General features: G+C 46.0%; 1 protein-coding gene across 7 annotated transcripts in view; it reads left to right on the top strand.

Moving 5' to 3' along the window:
* The window catches only part of LOC147637249 (U-box domain-containing protein 52-like), a 124137-nt gene that overhangs the window by 42226 nt on the left and 63938 nt on the right, over positions 1-17973 (top strand). For all 7 annotated transcript variants that reach the window (XR_015266365.1, XM_086800868.1, XM_086800865.1 and 4 more), the window contains exons 2-4: positions 7442-7560; positions 7668-7789; positions 8864-9054. Coding sequence is in view for 6 of the 7 variants with exons in the window: in XM_086800868.1 (XP_086656994.1) it covers positions 7442-7560; positions 7668-7789; positions 8864-9054 (432 nt within the window). In the remaining variant the exon portion in view is untranslated. The remainder of the gene's footprint in view (positions 1-7441; positions 7561-7667; positions 7790-8863; positions 9055-17973) is intronic.

Genomic DNA, 17973 nt, shown 5'->3' on the forward strand with positions numbered 1-17973 from the left:
GCCCTTTCCTCACCGCGAGGGGCGAGGATGTCACTTGGCACTACAGGCCTCCAGTCTGGCTTTTCTCACCTTCCATATGTACTACTAGGTAGCCCCCCCCAGAGAGCGGCCAGCCACGGGGGTGGAGCTCAGGAGTTCACTGTGTTTTATCCCTCCTTGCGAGGTGAGCTTTGTAGCCTTATGGCGTTTTCTCATTAACTAATAGAAGGATCTTTTTCCCGGAAAAAAAAAAAAAAAAAAAAGCTCCATGGGTTCTGAGAACCAGATAATGTCCATGTACATATGAAAACAGTACCAAACAAATAGGCTCGAATTTCGATGTAGAAGCTCGAAGAAGAACGACCACTAGTGTGGTCCAATCGCTACGGTCCTGTGCTTTCACTGGACTCCGCAGAGAGCGCCTCACTGGTGTTCCGAGACCACGTACAAACAGGCGCTCTCGTACTAACGCCTGGCTCTCCCGATCTCAGCACCTTTGGACCGAGGTTTGCCAATATAGCTTGGACAACCCGGCACCGAACGGGTGTTGGCCGAGCGGGATGAATCCTTTATCAGATTTAAACATAAAATACTTTACTCAAATCTGAAAATCACTTACTTGTAGATGGTTGATAGAAAACCAATACTTGTGGTGTTTGCATAGAATATGAAGCCATCCTTGTTGACGAAAGAGTTGCCTCGTGTAGAACTCACAAGACAAGCACCACCACGAATGGTACAGCCGCCTGCTGTGAGAGAGGAAGCATCCACTTGCAAAGGAGGAGAGGCTTGGCTGCAGTGTAGAGGAACCCAAACAGAGTTGCCTGAGGGCAATGTTCTTACTGGCCGGAACACAAGCGCATAGCCCCAGCCGTCTGTAGGGACATGCGTAGCTTGGAGAGGTGCAGCCGGTAGAAGATGAGCAGCCCGCAGCCGGAAGAGGATGGGCAGCCTGCAAGTACTGTCACCTGGGAGAGTAGCCGCCTGTAGGAAGGGAGAGAGAAGTGATGCAGGCGCCTGCTGCTGTGGCAATCTGTTGGAAAACAGGCGCAGCCCTCTTGCAGTAAAGTCAGCCGCCTGTAGAGAGACAGGCGCAGCCAGCACAGCAGAGGGTACTGTAGTTGTGCAGGGAAGGCAGCCAGCCGCTTGGGAAAAACAAGCGAAGAGAAGATGGTCGCCGGTTTCTCCATGCAAGAAGGTGGTAGCGATGGGTGATGAACAAACGCAAGAAGCGATTCCTTTCTACGCTTGAAGGAGGGAGCTTTTAATAAAATTAAAGTAAAGTTTTACTTTGAGATACCCACGCATGCATGTGGGGGATTAGTGGGGGTAGGTACCCATGCCCACCCCCACACTCACTTAAAGTGGGGCTCCCCACCTTGGCCCCTAAGTGGGTGCCCAAAGGGGGTGCCCACATTTAAGTGAATGTGAACACCTAACCTTATAAATTAAAAGGTTAGAATAAAGTATTAAAAACTACATGTGCAACATACTTACCACCTGTTCACATGCACTAAAACTTGTCAGAATACAGAGCAGACTTCACGACTCACTGGCAGGCGTTCCCGCTCAGTAAGTAACACGTCAAGCAGGCAAACACACAAATACATGTCATGCGAAAACAGTTTCAAACATGCAAAATATGTGTGCATGTGCAAATAGTAACATGGACATATCTCCCGTTCATGGAACAAGTACAAAAATATCTGTCGGCACAAAACTGGCACGACATAAAAACATAAAAACCTGGTCTTCCTATGGAGTGACAGTCCCATAGGTAAGACACAGTTCCAGGCACGAGTTTCCCTATGGTGTGACAGTCCCATAGGCAAAACACGGCACGAATACTGGCTCTTCCATGGCGTGACAGTCCCATGGATCGAACACAGTCCAGGTCATACACGGGTGGCACTGGTCTGGCTCCCATCCATACGACACCATCCTGCTAACACACGGGTGGCACCAGTCTGGCTCCCGTCCATGTCAGCAAAATACTGGCCTCTTCACATGAGACACCGGCCTGGCCTCAAGTGAACGAGACGCAAAAACTAGGAATGGACCAAATGGTCGGCCAATTGGTGACACTGTGCACATGACACACCTCTTGGTAACCGGCTGTTGGTACCAAGGGTGGTGTTTGTCTCTCTGTTTCGGCTTTGATCTTGCCTTGCATCATTGGACATGGTGTCATTTTTCCTGCGAGAGCGCAGTGGATCCTTCTTATGTAGGGTACTACACGCATTGGTATTCTCAACCTCTATGCTCCTAACCATAGAGGTGAGAGGATTGCCTTTTGGAAATCTCTCACTACATTGATGCCTCTTGCCGACCATTGGATTATTGGTGGGGATTTTAACATGGTTGAGATGCCAATGGATAAAAGAGGTGATAATGAGAGCTTGGTGCATCCTCTTGAAAGAGCATCTTGGGAGAGGTTTATACTCTCCATTCATGGTAGAGCTTGTTGGCATGAGGATGACACCCCTGTTTTTGGAGGCTTCACATATATGCTTATGTTCCTTCCGGGTAGCACTAGAGGAGTTCTATTTGGCAGCAGGGGCACTCATTAATTGGCACAAATCTGTTGGTTTTTGGGTTAGTGATTCACCGAGAGTTGATTGGGGTGCAGAGCTTGGTTTTACTTGGATCAGCAGAGGATGTACTGCTAGATATTTGGGATGCCAAGTTGGGATTGATATTTCTCCTGCACAGCAGTTTGCTCTGGTACTTATGAGTATCCAGCTCCTCCATTGGAGCTCCAGGAGATTAGATTTAGCCTCCAGAGCTTTGGTGGCTAATCAGGTTTTGCTTGCCTCAGCTTGGTTTATTGCCTCTTGTTAGTGCTTCTCTCGTGCGTGCATTGAGAAGCATGAGATATTTTTTGCGACAAAGGCTTCCTAGGTCTTTGGACGAGGCTGACCGACAACCTATTATGTGGAACGAGTTCATTAGGGATGAGGCTGGTCGGCCACTTGGTGCATCTCGTTATATGCAATGGTCAGGATGGGAGAGATGCGCATACACAGTTCTTGCTTGGAAGACCTTAGGATCGGAGAGTTGCATCCACTCAGCATCTTAGGGGCTCTCGCATTCGTATTGATGCAGCTATTCCGCATGAGTGGCTTTCTGGGACCTTTCACGGAGACTATCATCCGAGTTGGCTAGGAGTTTTTTCGAGGATAGGAATACCTTTGCAGGTCATTGCTGTGCCAGGCCAGGAGGATAGAGATTTCCTCATGTATTCTATCATGCCTGGTGGGAGATTGAGAGGAGATGTAGTATGGTGATCATACCAAACACTAGGCTTAGTCCAGTGAGGATTGTTGGTCGCTCGGGGAAGCACTGGTTCATTGACCCTTCTCCTCAGCTAGTGACTCATGGCTCTTGGTGTTTGTGGCTATATGGTGGCAGTCCTATCAGATATCTTCAGTGGGATCCAGGAGAGTGGGAGTGGATTGATGCCTTCGATCCTTTGAAAAGCCTTCCTTTTTTCAGTTTCACTGTTTGGAATGCGAGGCTCCTCCTCACTCGACAGATGCATAGGATCCCTACTCTCAGGCCTCATTGGGAGAGCTATGATATTTCTCCAGTGATATAGCGCAGATATTGGCATAGACTTTGGCACTCATACAGAAGGAGCCAGATCTCTCATTTCTTTTGGTTATTCTTACATGGTGGTCTCCCCACCAATCAGTGGAGATCAGTTTTTGGTGTAGCACCTTCCTGTCCTAGATGTGCGGCAGATTCTGAGTCCGTACAACATTGTCTATGGGGGTGCAGCATTGCACAGCAGATTTGGGGTCCTGTAGCCCAACTTATGGGCAAATTGAGTGGCCGAGCCATGCATGTGACTTGGGGAGTGGTTTATTGCAGGATGTTTCTCACTTTGATTATACACCCCCTAGACAGAGGATTGACACCAGTTGGGAGATTATTGCCAGTATTACAGCATGGCAGATCTGGAGAGCTAGATGCACGGAGGCTATTGAGGGTGTCCAGATTTTTGGGTCTCAGTGCATTAGTACTATATGGGGTGATATCATCCACACTCTTATGGCTACTTGGGCTCGCATTTAGGGGCCCTCTCGTTCTGCGCAGGCGAAGCGTGTGATATTTATGCGGCAATGGGACCATGGCATCTTCTTTTCCTCTAGTACCACAGGTCTTACATGGCATCATGATTCTCCTTAGTGGTTGAAATCACGTTACATAATGGGGTGATTCTATTCTCTTCCAGCTTATAGCTATGATTGTTGTATGTTTTTCTCATACTTAATAGAAGTCTCTTTCTGAAAAAAAAAAAAGTGGAGAAAATGCAGCCCAACAGCCCTCATGAAAGAGGCGCCAATCTCTAGAGAGAGGAGGAGGAGTGAGGTGGTAAGTTATCAGTATAGGTGGCAGGCAGGTGCTTTGTGGAGCAAGCTAGGGTGGACACATGGCTGGTTACTCCCTTTGTACAAAGGGGATAAGGTCTGGGCGGTGGACATTGGGTTATGTCCACCTCGGGACATCAGTGTGTGTGAACACCAGGCTGGTCATAATTTATAAGTGAGTTTTGGTCGCCCAAAACTTAATGAAGTGTGTACACACTCACTTATAAATTAGTGCTAACTCCTAAGGCTAGGTTTATGACCAATACTTACCACCTGTCACATGCCACATAACCATGTCAGCAGACAGTTTCACACGCACGGTTTGCAGGTGGATGTCCCCTTATCCAGAACTACACATTGGTCAAGCAAGCATGAAAACAGCATGCAATTTCAATTGGAAGCAAGCACATAAGATGCTATGCAATGCAGCATTGGTATGGATAATCCCCGTTCATGAGACACTGCCAAAATAGACGTGCTCCAGGCAAGTACACAAGGTACCAGACCCAATCGAACACCAATCCACCAGGCATTTCCGGGCATGTACACGGAGGCACAAGTCCCAACGGAAATCCAAGTCCACAGTATCATATGAGTGGCATCAATCCCCGGCATAAACAACTGCCATGGACACCAGTCCAATGTACATACATGATAAGAAAGCACAGGTGGACCAATTGGGTGGCCAAATGGTAACAGCTGTCCTGGCCCTTGGAATTCAGAAACCCCTTTGAGATACTAGACTAGATTTATGCTTTGGCTATTTATAGCCCTAAAGGTGCTGGTCGGTTTGTTTTACAGGAGTCGGCCTGCTACTGTTTTCCCCACGACCAGGTTCATTTTAAAAGATACGTTTTTCATATTATGTTTACTGACCCATATGCGCTGCTGTCCAGCCACTATTTGGGGCTGTCCTAGTCTGTGCAGGTTGCCCAGCCATGTTGCCTGGCAGCCCATGGGCTAGCCCACAACTTGGCCAAGCCTTGTGGCTGGCCGACTGGCTGCCCGAGCCTCCTCAACTAGCCGACAGGCTGGCCGCCTTGCTGTCCAGTCCCCATAGGGCTGGCCGACAGCATGCTGGCCTATCCTTGGGCCTCTTGGCCCCCCCTAGGGTGGCCTAAAAGGCCTACCCCATGCAAAGTTCAAGGGTGTTCTCTCCCTTTCTGGCGTAGCCCAAAGGGCTGCCCTCTTTTCTACATGCAACCTACATGCTTCTAGACATCTGGTTGCAAGCCAAACACTTAGGACACCTGACATCATTCCAGAGGGAGACTCACAGTACGGATTGGCACTCCTTCATGTGAAGGACAATGCACACCTGACCAAGACCATGTACGAGACTCGTACACCTGACCTTGGATGCTTAGAGTGGAACCCTAGCTGACTCGTCCCGGCCTGGGCTCACATAGGACCAGTTTCCATTCCAGGTCCTGCACCCTCTGTTCAGATATGTCCAGGTGGCACCCAAGTGCGGGATGCACATGACACCACAATTGGTTCATATAAACATAAGCCCCTATACAGAGGACTCCTTAACATTTCCGACACTTACTCACATGAGGATCATAACATAGGCACCTCTTTATTGCTATCACATAAGTACATAACTCTATGCATCAAGTCACATTTTTTTTTTCAGAAAGGAGACTTCTATTAAGTATGAAAATTTTTTACAAAAAGGAGATTTCACACCAAGTAAGGTGGAGATCTCAACCAATCAGGAGCCCTATGCTGCCAATAGGGTCCCGAATGAGAGGACGTGAAAAAGATACCAATGTCCCACTCTCTCATAAACTGGCCGCGCTTCCTCTCCGCAGCCCTCGAAGATACCTGGATTCTGGCCCAGGTAGCCATGATGGTGTACTCCAAATCCTGCAAAGACACTGAGAAACAAGAACGGGAGTACCCTCAATGGCCTCCAGCATTTATGACATTTTTGGGAATCCAGCATTTATGACATTGGCTTTGCCTTCATACATCAAAGTAATTCTCTTTGCCACATAGTCCTCCTTTGGACTGAGGCATGCATGCCAAGGCATCCTCAAAAGTGCATCACAGCCATGCAAAGGTGCAACCATAAGGCTCTTATGATCCTTATAATCCTATATGTAAATGGAGCAACTTGTCTATCATAGGCGTTACATGAACATCCTTGCCTTCAAATGTAGAACATGTGTACATAGTGTCATGTGCACAGTGGGTATCTACCGTGTGCTATACGCATGCAAGACTAGTTTCGAGGCTTGGGGAAGCTTGGAACTAGGCAGGCTGATTGACGAGCTGAGTTAGGGAAATACTAACGGGCGGGCACCCAAGTATGGACGGGCGGGCGGCCAAGTGTCGACGCCCGATGTCCGGCCAAGAGCCTATAAAAGGGTGGCCAAGGTTAGTTATTGTTATATAGAGAGTCTCGCGAGTTTGTGAGAACTCTATGGTCTTGGAGCCTGGATCTAGTGCAGACGTGCACCTGCTTTATGCAGCCAAGGCCGGCAGCAGTCTTGAGGCCCGCGAGGGCAGCTTCGAGGCGGTATGGGACGTCGCGAGGAGGAGATTGGTCGGTACGTCAACCTAGTTAGCTCAGCTCGTGGCTCGGTGGGGACAGCCAAGACTGTGGGCTCGCCCACGGCTGTCATGGTTGGGAGGTGAGTCAGGCCTGCACCCTCTTTGTTGTTTGTTGTTCGTTTGTTTGCAGGATTCGAGTTTCGAACCAAGATCGATCACGAGGGGATCCGTGGGGATTTGACACATAGGCAGCCCAAGCTAACTCACATCTAGGTCTATGGAGGCAACCATCTTTGTAGATTTGAAGTTATCTGCGGAGCAATCATCAAATAAGATCTCCACCTATTATAATGTAAAAATATAGCTTAATAGAGCTTCATAAATGAAAAAATAAAATTTAATATAGCTTTACTTGAGGCAATTACAATAGTTTGAGAAGACAAAATCAACTTGCAATTAGTTTGTTTTTCTTAATTATTCTCACCTGTTAAAGGCCCACGTCTCATTCATTCGAGCATTCTTTATGTATTCTGACACTTTTCCAAGCAAATCTAATGGAGTTCGATGTTGTCGTCTTTTTGGTGCAGTGGGCCCTCTCCCTTTTGATCAAGCGAATGAAGAAAACAGAAAGCAAGCAAGGCAAGGGCAGTTTGCCATTACTGACAAGTTGCTACAGAAGTATAGGAAGATGTGTGAGAAGAAAAAGGTGCATTGCAAGCCAAGAGCATGGAGTTCTTATGCAGGCTAAGCTTCGCAAGTTTTTGTTTTGATATTGAGTGCTAAAAGGGTTGTTATGTCCAATTGCTATTCTAGGTGGAACTGAAAGTGCATTGCATTGAAAGTGATTCTATTCAAAAGGCAGTGGCGGAGCAAATCTCTAAGCTTGGCATCTCAAAGCTTGTCCTTGGATCTTCTTCACGCAACACAATAAGAAAGTGAGCATCGTGGTTCTTTAAGATGACTTTAATCCACAGTTTCTTGTTGCTCCAACATCTAAGATAGAAACATCAAAATTACGGCAAATGATTGAAGTATTTTTACTTAGATGGATATTTAACACTCATTGGTATAACAGAGCATACAATGTGGTACATAAAATCCTTGTGTGAACTAAGGTCAGAGTACATCGAAACAAAAAAAGACATATCTACTATGCAGGCTTTGCATGTGCAATGAATCAATGATTAAAGACGAGAGAGAGAAGAAAGAAAGAAACAAAGATTGTATTAACATCACATGATCCATGTATAAACTGGAAATCATCACATGATCCATGTATAAACTGGACAAGAAACATTCCCACATACTACATGGACGCCAGAACCTGTATCTTCAATGAAGTGGAGGGCCGATCAGGATTGTGTGCTCGGCTCCTACAACCAGATACACATCTAAACTGAAATGTCTGTGTAATCTACACCCCAGAAAGCTTCGGCATATAGTGAGTCAAAGAGGAGAGATTTTGTGTGCACATGCTGAAGGTGTGCCTGGCAACACTGCTTCTCCAATCTTTCGAATGATGCATGCCCTCTAGCCAATCGGGCCTGACTGCCGGTTTCACGCTGAATGGAGGTCCTGGGAAGATGCATCTTAAGTACGTGGGACTCACGTCATGCCTGATGCACTAGACTCATGTCATGCCTGGTGGGCTCAGCTTGTGGGCTCACCTCTGTTGGGTCAGGTACACGTGTGCCCCAACAAAGGGGAATAACTCATGCTGGATGCACGTTACTAGAAGATTTACTAGTCTACTCATATCTATGTAAAAAATATCAAGCAATTACTGAGAAATATATTAAAGATACAATAGTGAAGGTAGAGATGCCATGCAAGTACATTGTGCACTGTTTGTATTTTTTGTATCCAACAACCATATGTTGTTCTAGCACCAAATTTCTGCATTGGTTTTGTGAAGAAAGCCTGCATGCATTTGTTCACTTTTGTGGGCCAAATAGGGATCATTACCAGTTCAAAGGCTGCACTTCTAGTACTGATGGTTATATCTGCAGATTGTTGAAGAGGCCAAGAACCTCAGCAATTGTAGCGCGGAACGTTCCTGATTTTTGTGCTGTAATGGTGGTGCGCAATGGAAAGCTTTCCTCAGTTAAGGATTCAAATCGCTCATTCTCGTCGGACTCTTCAAACAGTTTTCTTTTTCCCAGCAGCAAATTCAACGCCTCAGTATGTGGCACAAATGACGGTAGCGTTTTCTCTGCTTTTGAAGTTTGTCAAATGGTTTACGTGATATTGGAATGAAAGAGGTTTGATGTGCTGGACATACATACATACATACATACATACATACATACATACATACATATATATATATATATATATATATATATATATAAGGAGCTGGAGAAAGCTATATACATACATACATACATACATACATATGTATATATACACGTACGTACGTACATACATATATATATTGTTGGAAATAGGGTTGCAAGAATGCGCGCGCGCACACAGTGGAGAAGCTCAAGGGAGCACACAATGAGATGACAGATAAATAATGAATATGCTGTACAAAGATGATAAGTATACCCCAAGATGGGTGTATACTAGCATAGAGAAAAAACCTCCTAAAGAGGGAAAAAGTGCCCCTGATGGTCCTAGTGTGTTCACACACATCACTACCAAATATGGCTACAAATCCCCTTGGGAGTGATGATGTGAAAAAGGGATGAGCTGGCAGTAAAAGTATAGAGATGTGCTAGACTCTTTGGACTATGAGAGGGAGTCCAGATTAATCCCAAAGGGAAGTAAGTTCAAAGCTTTGCGAAAAGCTTCAAACTTCTCTTGTGAGAGAGCCTTCGTGAATAAATCTGCCATGTTGTCGTGTGTTGGCACATAAGCCAAGCTGATTTCCCCTGCGGAGCATCTCTCCCTGACATAATGATAATGCACCTCAATGTGCTTTGTGCGAGAGTGAAAAACTATATTCCTCGTAACTGCCATAGCGCTTTGACTCTCAGTAAAGATGGTAGTGGCTAAGGACTCGCCAATACCCAAATCAACAATAAGGCGTCTGAGCCAAACGCACTCAACTGTAGTCATAAATGTTGCTTTGTACTCAGCTTCACAACTAGAAGTGGCCCCAGTGGGTTGCTTCTTGCTGAGCCATGATATAAATGAATCACCAAGGTGAAAGAAAAAACCACTCGTGGACGCTCATGTGTCGTAACATCTTGCTCAGTCTAAGTTTGTAAATGCATGCAGCTGTGATTTATCCCCCTTGGGAAAAAACAACCCAAAGTGCTTGGAGTTCTTTAGGTAAGGGCACAACTGTTTGTGCTTGGGCTATGCATGAGTCTGCTCAATACTGAGATCCCATACTGAACGTCAAGCTTCAGGGATTTATCCCATATGCACTCATGCTCAGCTCTTGTACTTTCCCCCTATATATTCAAGGGGTCACATCAATGGAATTATCTCAGTTTGCTTCATCCCTCTTGCACTTTTCCCCATGTTCTAGTTTTGTGTGATACCATGCTAGATTTCTAACATGGTATCAGAGCCATGTAGATTCCTCTTCTCCTCAGCCCTTTAGTCTAGATCTAGCCATAGATTTTCTCTAGGTCTAGCTTCCTTTTTAGCTTTGCCCCATCGGGGGTCTTAGATCCAGCTCTAGCTACTCTCCTCTCCTATTCTTTGAGGTGCTGCTGATCTGCCACAAGCTGCCCTCGACATGATCTGCTGCAGCAGCCCGCTATGGTGTCGCCCTTCTCTATACTGCTGAAACAGGCCGCTCTCCTGTTCTACAACGAGTCTTCTGCTGCTGCTGAATCTGCTCGACATCTCCAACTCCTATTCGACACGACTCTACTGCCCTGATGTCGCCCATATTTTCTGCAGTCGACAGTCCCTGATCCCGCCATGGAGCTACTTCTTTGCTTTGAAATAATTCTGGTGCTGCAACAACAACTCGTTTTTATTCTCTCAAGGCTGCGCACCTCTTGTTTTTCAGTATGGGCAGCCCCCATTCTCTGTTCAAGACATATTCTCTACTGGCTGCTCCACTCCTATATCAAAACGAGGTATTAGTTGGTGCTCTTTTGCTTCTGACAGGCCCGTATGCCTCTCTCTCTGCAGCAACATTTCCTCTAAGAAATCTCTGTTTGCAGCTGCCTTTCTCTCGGGTTACCCCCTGGATAGCGTGTCTGTGACATGGGCTTGAAAGGGTGGAAGACCTGAGGTAAAAACTAAAATGGATTATCCTTTGTATGCTGCAATATTCTCAGTTCTATTTTATTCTTAAAAAAATTAATTTTCAGAACTGAATTTTATCTTGTAAGAGAACAGACACTGCCCATCAAAATAGGGGTAAGACCTCATTTCTGATGCTGTCTCTCATTTATTTATCTTTGGCATCTCTTCTTGGGTACTCTGCCCTTGCTCTCTGCATAAAAAGACCTTTTTTTTCTCTCTCCTACTTTGGTCACCACATGATGTAGGCCAAAGAGGACCCTGTTCTGGACTTACCTTCCCATCTCTCTCATATTTGTCTATGCTTTCATGCTATCTACCACCATTGATCACCAATGATGTAGATCATGGGGTAATGTCATGTCTACATGGACTTATCTTTGTCCCTATCCAAGAGGCACCCCTACATTACTCACTCTAGCAGGAGGATTGCCCTTGAGGAGGGATTATGAATCAAGGTCCATCTCTCTGTCTATCTACAATCAGTCACTCTCTCTGTCTATGTGTCTATCTTGTGTGATCTTACAGTCACATGTCTCTGACACTCTGTCTATCAGTCTATATGCCTATCTTTTGTGGATTAGTTACCCACATGTCTTTGGCATTTTGTCTATGTCCCCATCTATCATCTAGTTGTCAGACTCTCTAATGTCTATCATGCAGTCTCTTTGTCTGTGGGACCACTCTACTGACTGATTGTCTATGTCTAAGTCTATGATCCATTTCTGTCCCTACCCTTGTGGACCCATATGAGGATATCACTTGAGGAGGGGTGTCTTAGGATCTTGTCTTATGTTTCTGTCCTTCAGTCTTAGTCATTTTATCTTGGCTTGTTTGTCTGTCTAGTCATCAGTCATCAGTCTCTTCATCTTTCCTTATTATCTATCTTTGTCATCTGTCATCTTGTCAGTCATGTCCTCCTAGTATCACTTAAGGAGGGTGTTGGAACTAAGTGCTCACTAGGAGTACTTATAGTCTTGGTCATCTCAGTGTATGCCATGTGGCACTCAGGGATTTATCCCATATGCACTCATGCTCAGCTCTTGTACTTTCCCCCTATATATTCAAGGGGTCACATCAATGGAATTATCTCAGTTTGCTTCATCCCTCTTGCACTTTTCCCCATGTTCTAGTTTTGTGTGATACCATGCTAGATTTCTAACAGTTCTCATAGGACCACATACATCACTGTGTATAAGCTGCAATTTTTGGACAGTTGATGCGTGCTGCATTTTTCAAAGAATACAACCCTCACAAACATGTTTGATAGGGACTTCAAGATGTGGCAGCTCAGACACCATGTCATGCTTATGCATACGTAACAAACTGCCAAAGTTCAAGTGACCAAAGCATGCATGCCACAACTTAGCATCACCCATTGCCTTTGTGGAAGAAACTGTATACATATAGCATGCTTTTGTCTTTCATATACATCTAGCCTATAAAGGCCACGAGACAAAGCACCAGAAGCAACAATTGTATTGCCATCACTTGTGATGATGAACAATATATCTATCATCCACAAACTGAACTACTAAGCTACTAAGCTAGCCTTAGTAATGGAGAGACAGATAAAAAGTTCTTCTTGATCCCTGGTACATATAATACATCTGAGAGCGTGATTGTTTCACCATTTGCAGTAGTGAGAACAAATTTACCAACTCCTTTTACATGATATGAGGAGTTGTTTACACATGTAAGAGTGTTTCCTTGTGGAGTAGATTCAAGTGATGAGAACAAACTGCGATGAGAAGTAATGTGCTTACTAGCACCACTCTCAATTTACCAAACATGTACATCTGTAACTGTTAGCAGTCATCTTCTGTCTGTACATTACACCAGGGCCTCTGTTGTGGGTGTGCCTGCCCAGTTTTGGTGTTTCCCCACTTTTCCTCTCTCCATGTATTTTTTCCCATTTTCTTGAGTGTGGGAGGGCTGTCGGCTGTCTCCTTTTGTTGGCCGACTGGTTGTTGATACCTGACCTGCTGTGTAGCCTTGGCCGATTACTGGTGGACCTGCCCGACCTGAGTTTTGCTGGTCGTGAGCACTATTGCTGGTAGAAGGCGACCATCACCGTTGGACAGCCACCTTGCATATTATTTGCAGCCTCTTCTTCTTTTTTTCCACCCACCCTCCCTTGACAAGACCTTGTGAACCCTTGAGATGGCAGACTTGCTTGAGATGGCTGAGATGCATGTGAAGATCCCTACACTCCCCACGTTCTCGGTGGACCGACAGTTGGACAGGAACAACTACAGCATATGGAAGGTAATGATGGAGTCCATTTTGGAGTCTTATGACTTGGCTGATTTCATTGTAGTTGGTGTTCCATGGCCGGAGTTGGAGGACGGGGAGTTACCCTCTATATGGAGGGAACGGGAGGCTCAGGCATAGTTATGGGATCGTGTTAATGCCCACATCCGTTCTTTCATCGTCCTAAATTGCACGCCACAGGTGATCAACCATATAAAGAATATGACGCTGGCCAGAGGGATTTGGCAACATTTGGCTTCTCTCTATAGCAGGGTATCACCCATGAAGCGTATCTCCTTGGAAGTTCAAATGCGGATGATGTATTTTGCAAAGTCGTGGACGATGCGGGAGCACATCAACAAGCCGCAGGCTCTTCAGCAGGAGGTTCATCAGGCAGGGAAAGAGATATCTTCAGAGGATATGGCCATCACGTTGTTGTCTCATTTGCCCTATCAGTACTCAACACCAGTGTGGCAGGCTCAACACCATCACGTGGGAGGAGCTTGTGCCTATGGTATTAGACCAGGAAGAGCGTTTTACGAATCCTCCACAGGGCAGAGGTTTTGAGGCCTTGACTGGCCAATGGTCGAAAGGTTGTAACCACAACAAGGGCAAAGGGAAGTCTTCGTCGAAGAAGTCTTCTGAGAAGAAGCCCGATTCTGACCACGAGAAACTGAAGGCCGAGCGGACCTGTAACGATTGTGGCGAGAAAGGCCACTGTTGGAGAAAGTGTCTCAAACGGAATATTGGGAAGAGTGTTGATTCTTCAGCTTCAGTTGCAAAGACTCCAGCTTTTGTGCACTTGGAGATTTTGGACACAGATGTTTCATCTTCTTCAAGCGAGGAGGCAGTTGGCTTCACCGCCAGGGATACTTGGGAGTGGATTCTTGATAGTGATGATTCCACGCACATGACTCCTTCCTGTGAGTTCTTACAGGATCTTAAAACGGCAGTCAGGTCGCATTTTCATTCGTGACAATTCCACTATACCGATTCATAGTGAGGGCAGGATGGAGATCATTCCTGATGGTAGAGGGGGGAAGCATTCCTCTCGTGTTCTTTACGTCCCAGCACTTGGTTTTCATCTATTGTTAGTGCATGAGGTTTGCAAGATTGGCTTCCGGGTGGAGTTTGAGGAGCATTTTGTTGCTCTACGCGACAGAGAAACAAGCCAGGTTGTTTGGGAAGGCGGAGTGGAGAACGGTATCTACACTCCCTCAGCACTTTCCTCTCTTACTGGCACTCAGATCGGTGACTTGTGGCACTTTCGGTTTGGCCACTTGAATGTGGATGCGCTACAGCGAGCTTTTCAAGACCATATGGTGGTTGGCTTGCCAGATGTTGGCAGTAGGCAGGGACGCTATAGTTCTTGCATTCGTGGTAAGCAGAACACAAGGAATCTTTTTTGAAGCAGGCTTCCAGGCGGGCTTTGAAACCTTTGGAGTTGGTACACATTGACTTGTGTGGACCTATGCAGATCCCATCCTTGGGAGGTTCTTTGTATTTTATGCTGCTTGATTCACATGGGTTTATTTCCTTTCCCAGAAGGACTAAGCTTTTACTCGGTTAAAGGAGTGGCATGTGATGGTGGAGAAAGAGTCTGGCTTGGAGATAAAGACTCTTCAGGCTGACAAAGGAGGAGAATTTTCTTCCGATGCGTTTGTGCGGTTTTGTGTGGAACATGTCGTCAAGCGGGAGCTAGCCAATACAGGTTCGCCTTCAGAGAATAGAGTGGTTGAGCGTAAGAACCGGACTGTGGTGGAGATGGCGAGGAGGATGTTGGAGCATCGTGATCATCCTCGTCCACTTTGGGGAGTCTGTGGCTACGGCTGTCCATATCCTCAACCGATCTCCGACGACTTCAGTACCAAAGATGACTCCCTTTGAGGCTTATTTTGGTAGGAAACCAAATGTCTCCCATTTCCGTGTGTTTGGGAGTGATGCCTATGTTCACATTCGAAAGAAGCAAGAGGGGGAAGCTTGACTCAAGTCCCAGAAGCTTGTCTTTGTGGGATATAACACTCTTTCCAAAGGATACAGGTTGTATGACCTGGAGCGGAACGAGGTTGTAGTCAGCAGAGATGTTGTTTTTGATGAGCATGTTCTAGCTTCCACTGTTGATGAGCCGCCACTTCTTGAAGACCGAGATGAGTCTGATGATGATTCCCAGTCAATTGTTCTAGTTGGACAGCCTCAGCTAGTTGAGGAGGTTGAGCCCATGACTGGAGATGAGCCCCCGTAGCAACAGGAGGCTCCGCGTTCTGTTCGAGTACCCAGGTGGTTGTTAGACACTCTTCGGGAGTTGGGTGTTACGGAGCTTCCCTCCGAGTAGACCACAGAGGACGGACCTCGAAGTTCGCATAGAGTTCATGACAAAAGTCATTCAGCGGAGCTCTTACAGGTAAACTATGCTTTGATGTCTCGTATCATGCGGGACAAAGAGCCCACTTCCGTAAAGGAAGCCCTTTCACAGGATACTTGGAGGAAAACCATGCAGCTGGAATTGGATGCCATAGAGAAAAATAAAACTTGGGAAATGGTTCTGAGGCCGTCAAAACAGTAAGTCATTGGTGTCAAGTGGATCTTTAAGACCAAGTATACGTCAGATGGGTCGGTGGACAAACACAAAGCCAGACTTGTGGCTAAGGGTTATGCTCAGCGGCCTGGCATCGACTACGAGGATGGATGTGAAATTCACGTTCCTTAATGGTGACCTGTAGGAGGAGGTGTATGTTGAGCAACCTCCAGGCTTTGAGGTTCTAGGATCAAAGGGGATGGTTTACAGGTTGCGGAAGGCCTTGTATGGTCTTAAGCAGGCTCCCAGGGCTTGGAATCAGAAGATTGATTCTTTCTTTCTACGGACTGGATATACATACATATGTATTTATGTATGTATGTATATGGTTTGGTTTTGGTTGAATATTGTGTGATTACAGTTCTGTTATTTTTCTTAGCGAAGCATGGATAGAAGATGCTGCTTTGATCCTCCTTAGATCCCATTTTCTCGCATATATGTATGTATTACATCATAGTTGTCAAAACGTCACAATAGAATTCTGAAAGAATTTTGAAAACGGCAAAAAATGAAAAATAGAAATGGTTCCCATTGTCATGTCAGGATGCCAAGTCATAGGGTTGGTTGTATTCCATAGGTAGGCTTACATGCATAAGTAGGATTTGGTGCAAGACTACAACACGAGAAAAAGTTACTTAAAGGTGCATCACAATGGCAATGACACAACTGCACTTGGGATGGTGCTCATGATCTTTTCATTGAGAACTAGGTAGGACATTATTTTCACAAGTGCAAGCTAAAAATAAGGTAGCCTTTTCCAACTTCCCAACCAACGCTTTCAACGTTGCTTTCAACGGGGTTGAAAAAGGTTGGTTGTCAAGTTGGGAGGCGAACTTCTCGATGGGCTTGGCAGAGAGCGGGGTTGGGACTTGCCAACACTAAGTTTTGACAACTATGATACACATGCGCGCGCGCGCGCACACACACACACACACGAGAGAGAGAGAGAGAGAGAGAGAGAGAGAGAGAGAGAGAGAGAGAGAGAGAGAGAGAGAGAGATGAAATGATATATTAACGTCTTCAGAAGGCCAAAATGACCTATGAGACCAAAAAGGTTAGAGTGAGAAAGAAAGAAAGAAAGAAAGAAAGATTTTATTAACGTCTTCCAAAAGACCGAACTCGGCCTATGAGACAAATCGGAGTACCTGTATGGGGTATCCTCTGTCATCCCAACAAAATGAAAAAGTACTGAATAAAAAAGCTGAATCTGGGTGTGCAGGGGATGGAGCTCTACTACTAGGAGAATGCAAAGATATATGCATGGAGTATACAATCATGATATGCAACCTAGCTAGCTCCATCCTGTACCATACTGGGGATATAAAATGGTATACATCAGTGAAGGGGGTGTCCACAGCTCCCTGAAGAACATGCCTGGGTGTGCTCTGAAGCGAGCCAGTCGCTCCGCACCCTCTCTGTGAAATTGAGCTCTGATCTCTGTCATCTCTCTCTGGTATAGGCGTGGTGTCCGAAAGCCAGGTGTTCTCTGTCTCCTGCGGGCTCTAAGTGTCTCTGCTCTCTGGAGAGTAATTCCTTGCCGTGTAGGGGCTGGGAGGGGTGTGGATCTCTGAAAAAATGTAGTAATCTGTGTCTGTCGCCCCCCCTCTAGAGCTGTCTGAGCCTGTAATAATGTCTGTCTGTGGCGCTGTATGTCTAGAATGTATCTCCCCAGTATGCGCTGGTCTGCTGCCTCAAAGATCTGGCGTAGGGAATGTGGCTCTCTGAATAAAATGGGATATCTCTCTCTGATGGCTGTATATGCTCTGCATCTGCATACATAATGCTCCTCACTCTCCACCTCCTCTCTGCACAATCTGCATACCCTCTCCTCTCGGGGGATCCGTGCTGCTCTGCCAGTCTCAATCTCCAATCGGTGTGATGAAACTCTGAGCTGACCAATAGCCACTCGGGAGCCGTGTGGTAAAAAGCCCTCCATGTATCTAGGCCTCTCTATGAATCCATCATCAGTGATACTCATGAAGTGATCTCTGTAGTATAGCATCTTCGGTAGAAGAGGCTGTGCAGGCGATATCCATGTCTCTCGTGTATAGAGCTGCCATAGATCCTGTCTCAATACTC

The sequence above is a fragment of the Cibotium barometz genome, chromosome 7 (genome assembly GCF_041138505.1).
Source record: "Cibotium barometz isolate CiBa-2024 chromosome 7, ASM4113850v1, whole genome shotgun sequence".
Classification (NCBI taxonomy): domain Eukaryota; kingdom Viridiplantae; phylum Streptophyta; class Polypodiopsida; order Cyatheales; family Cibotiaceae; genus Cibotium; species Cibotium barometz.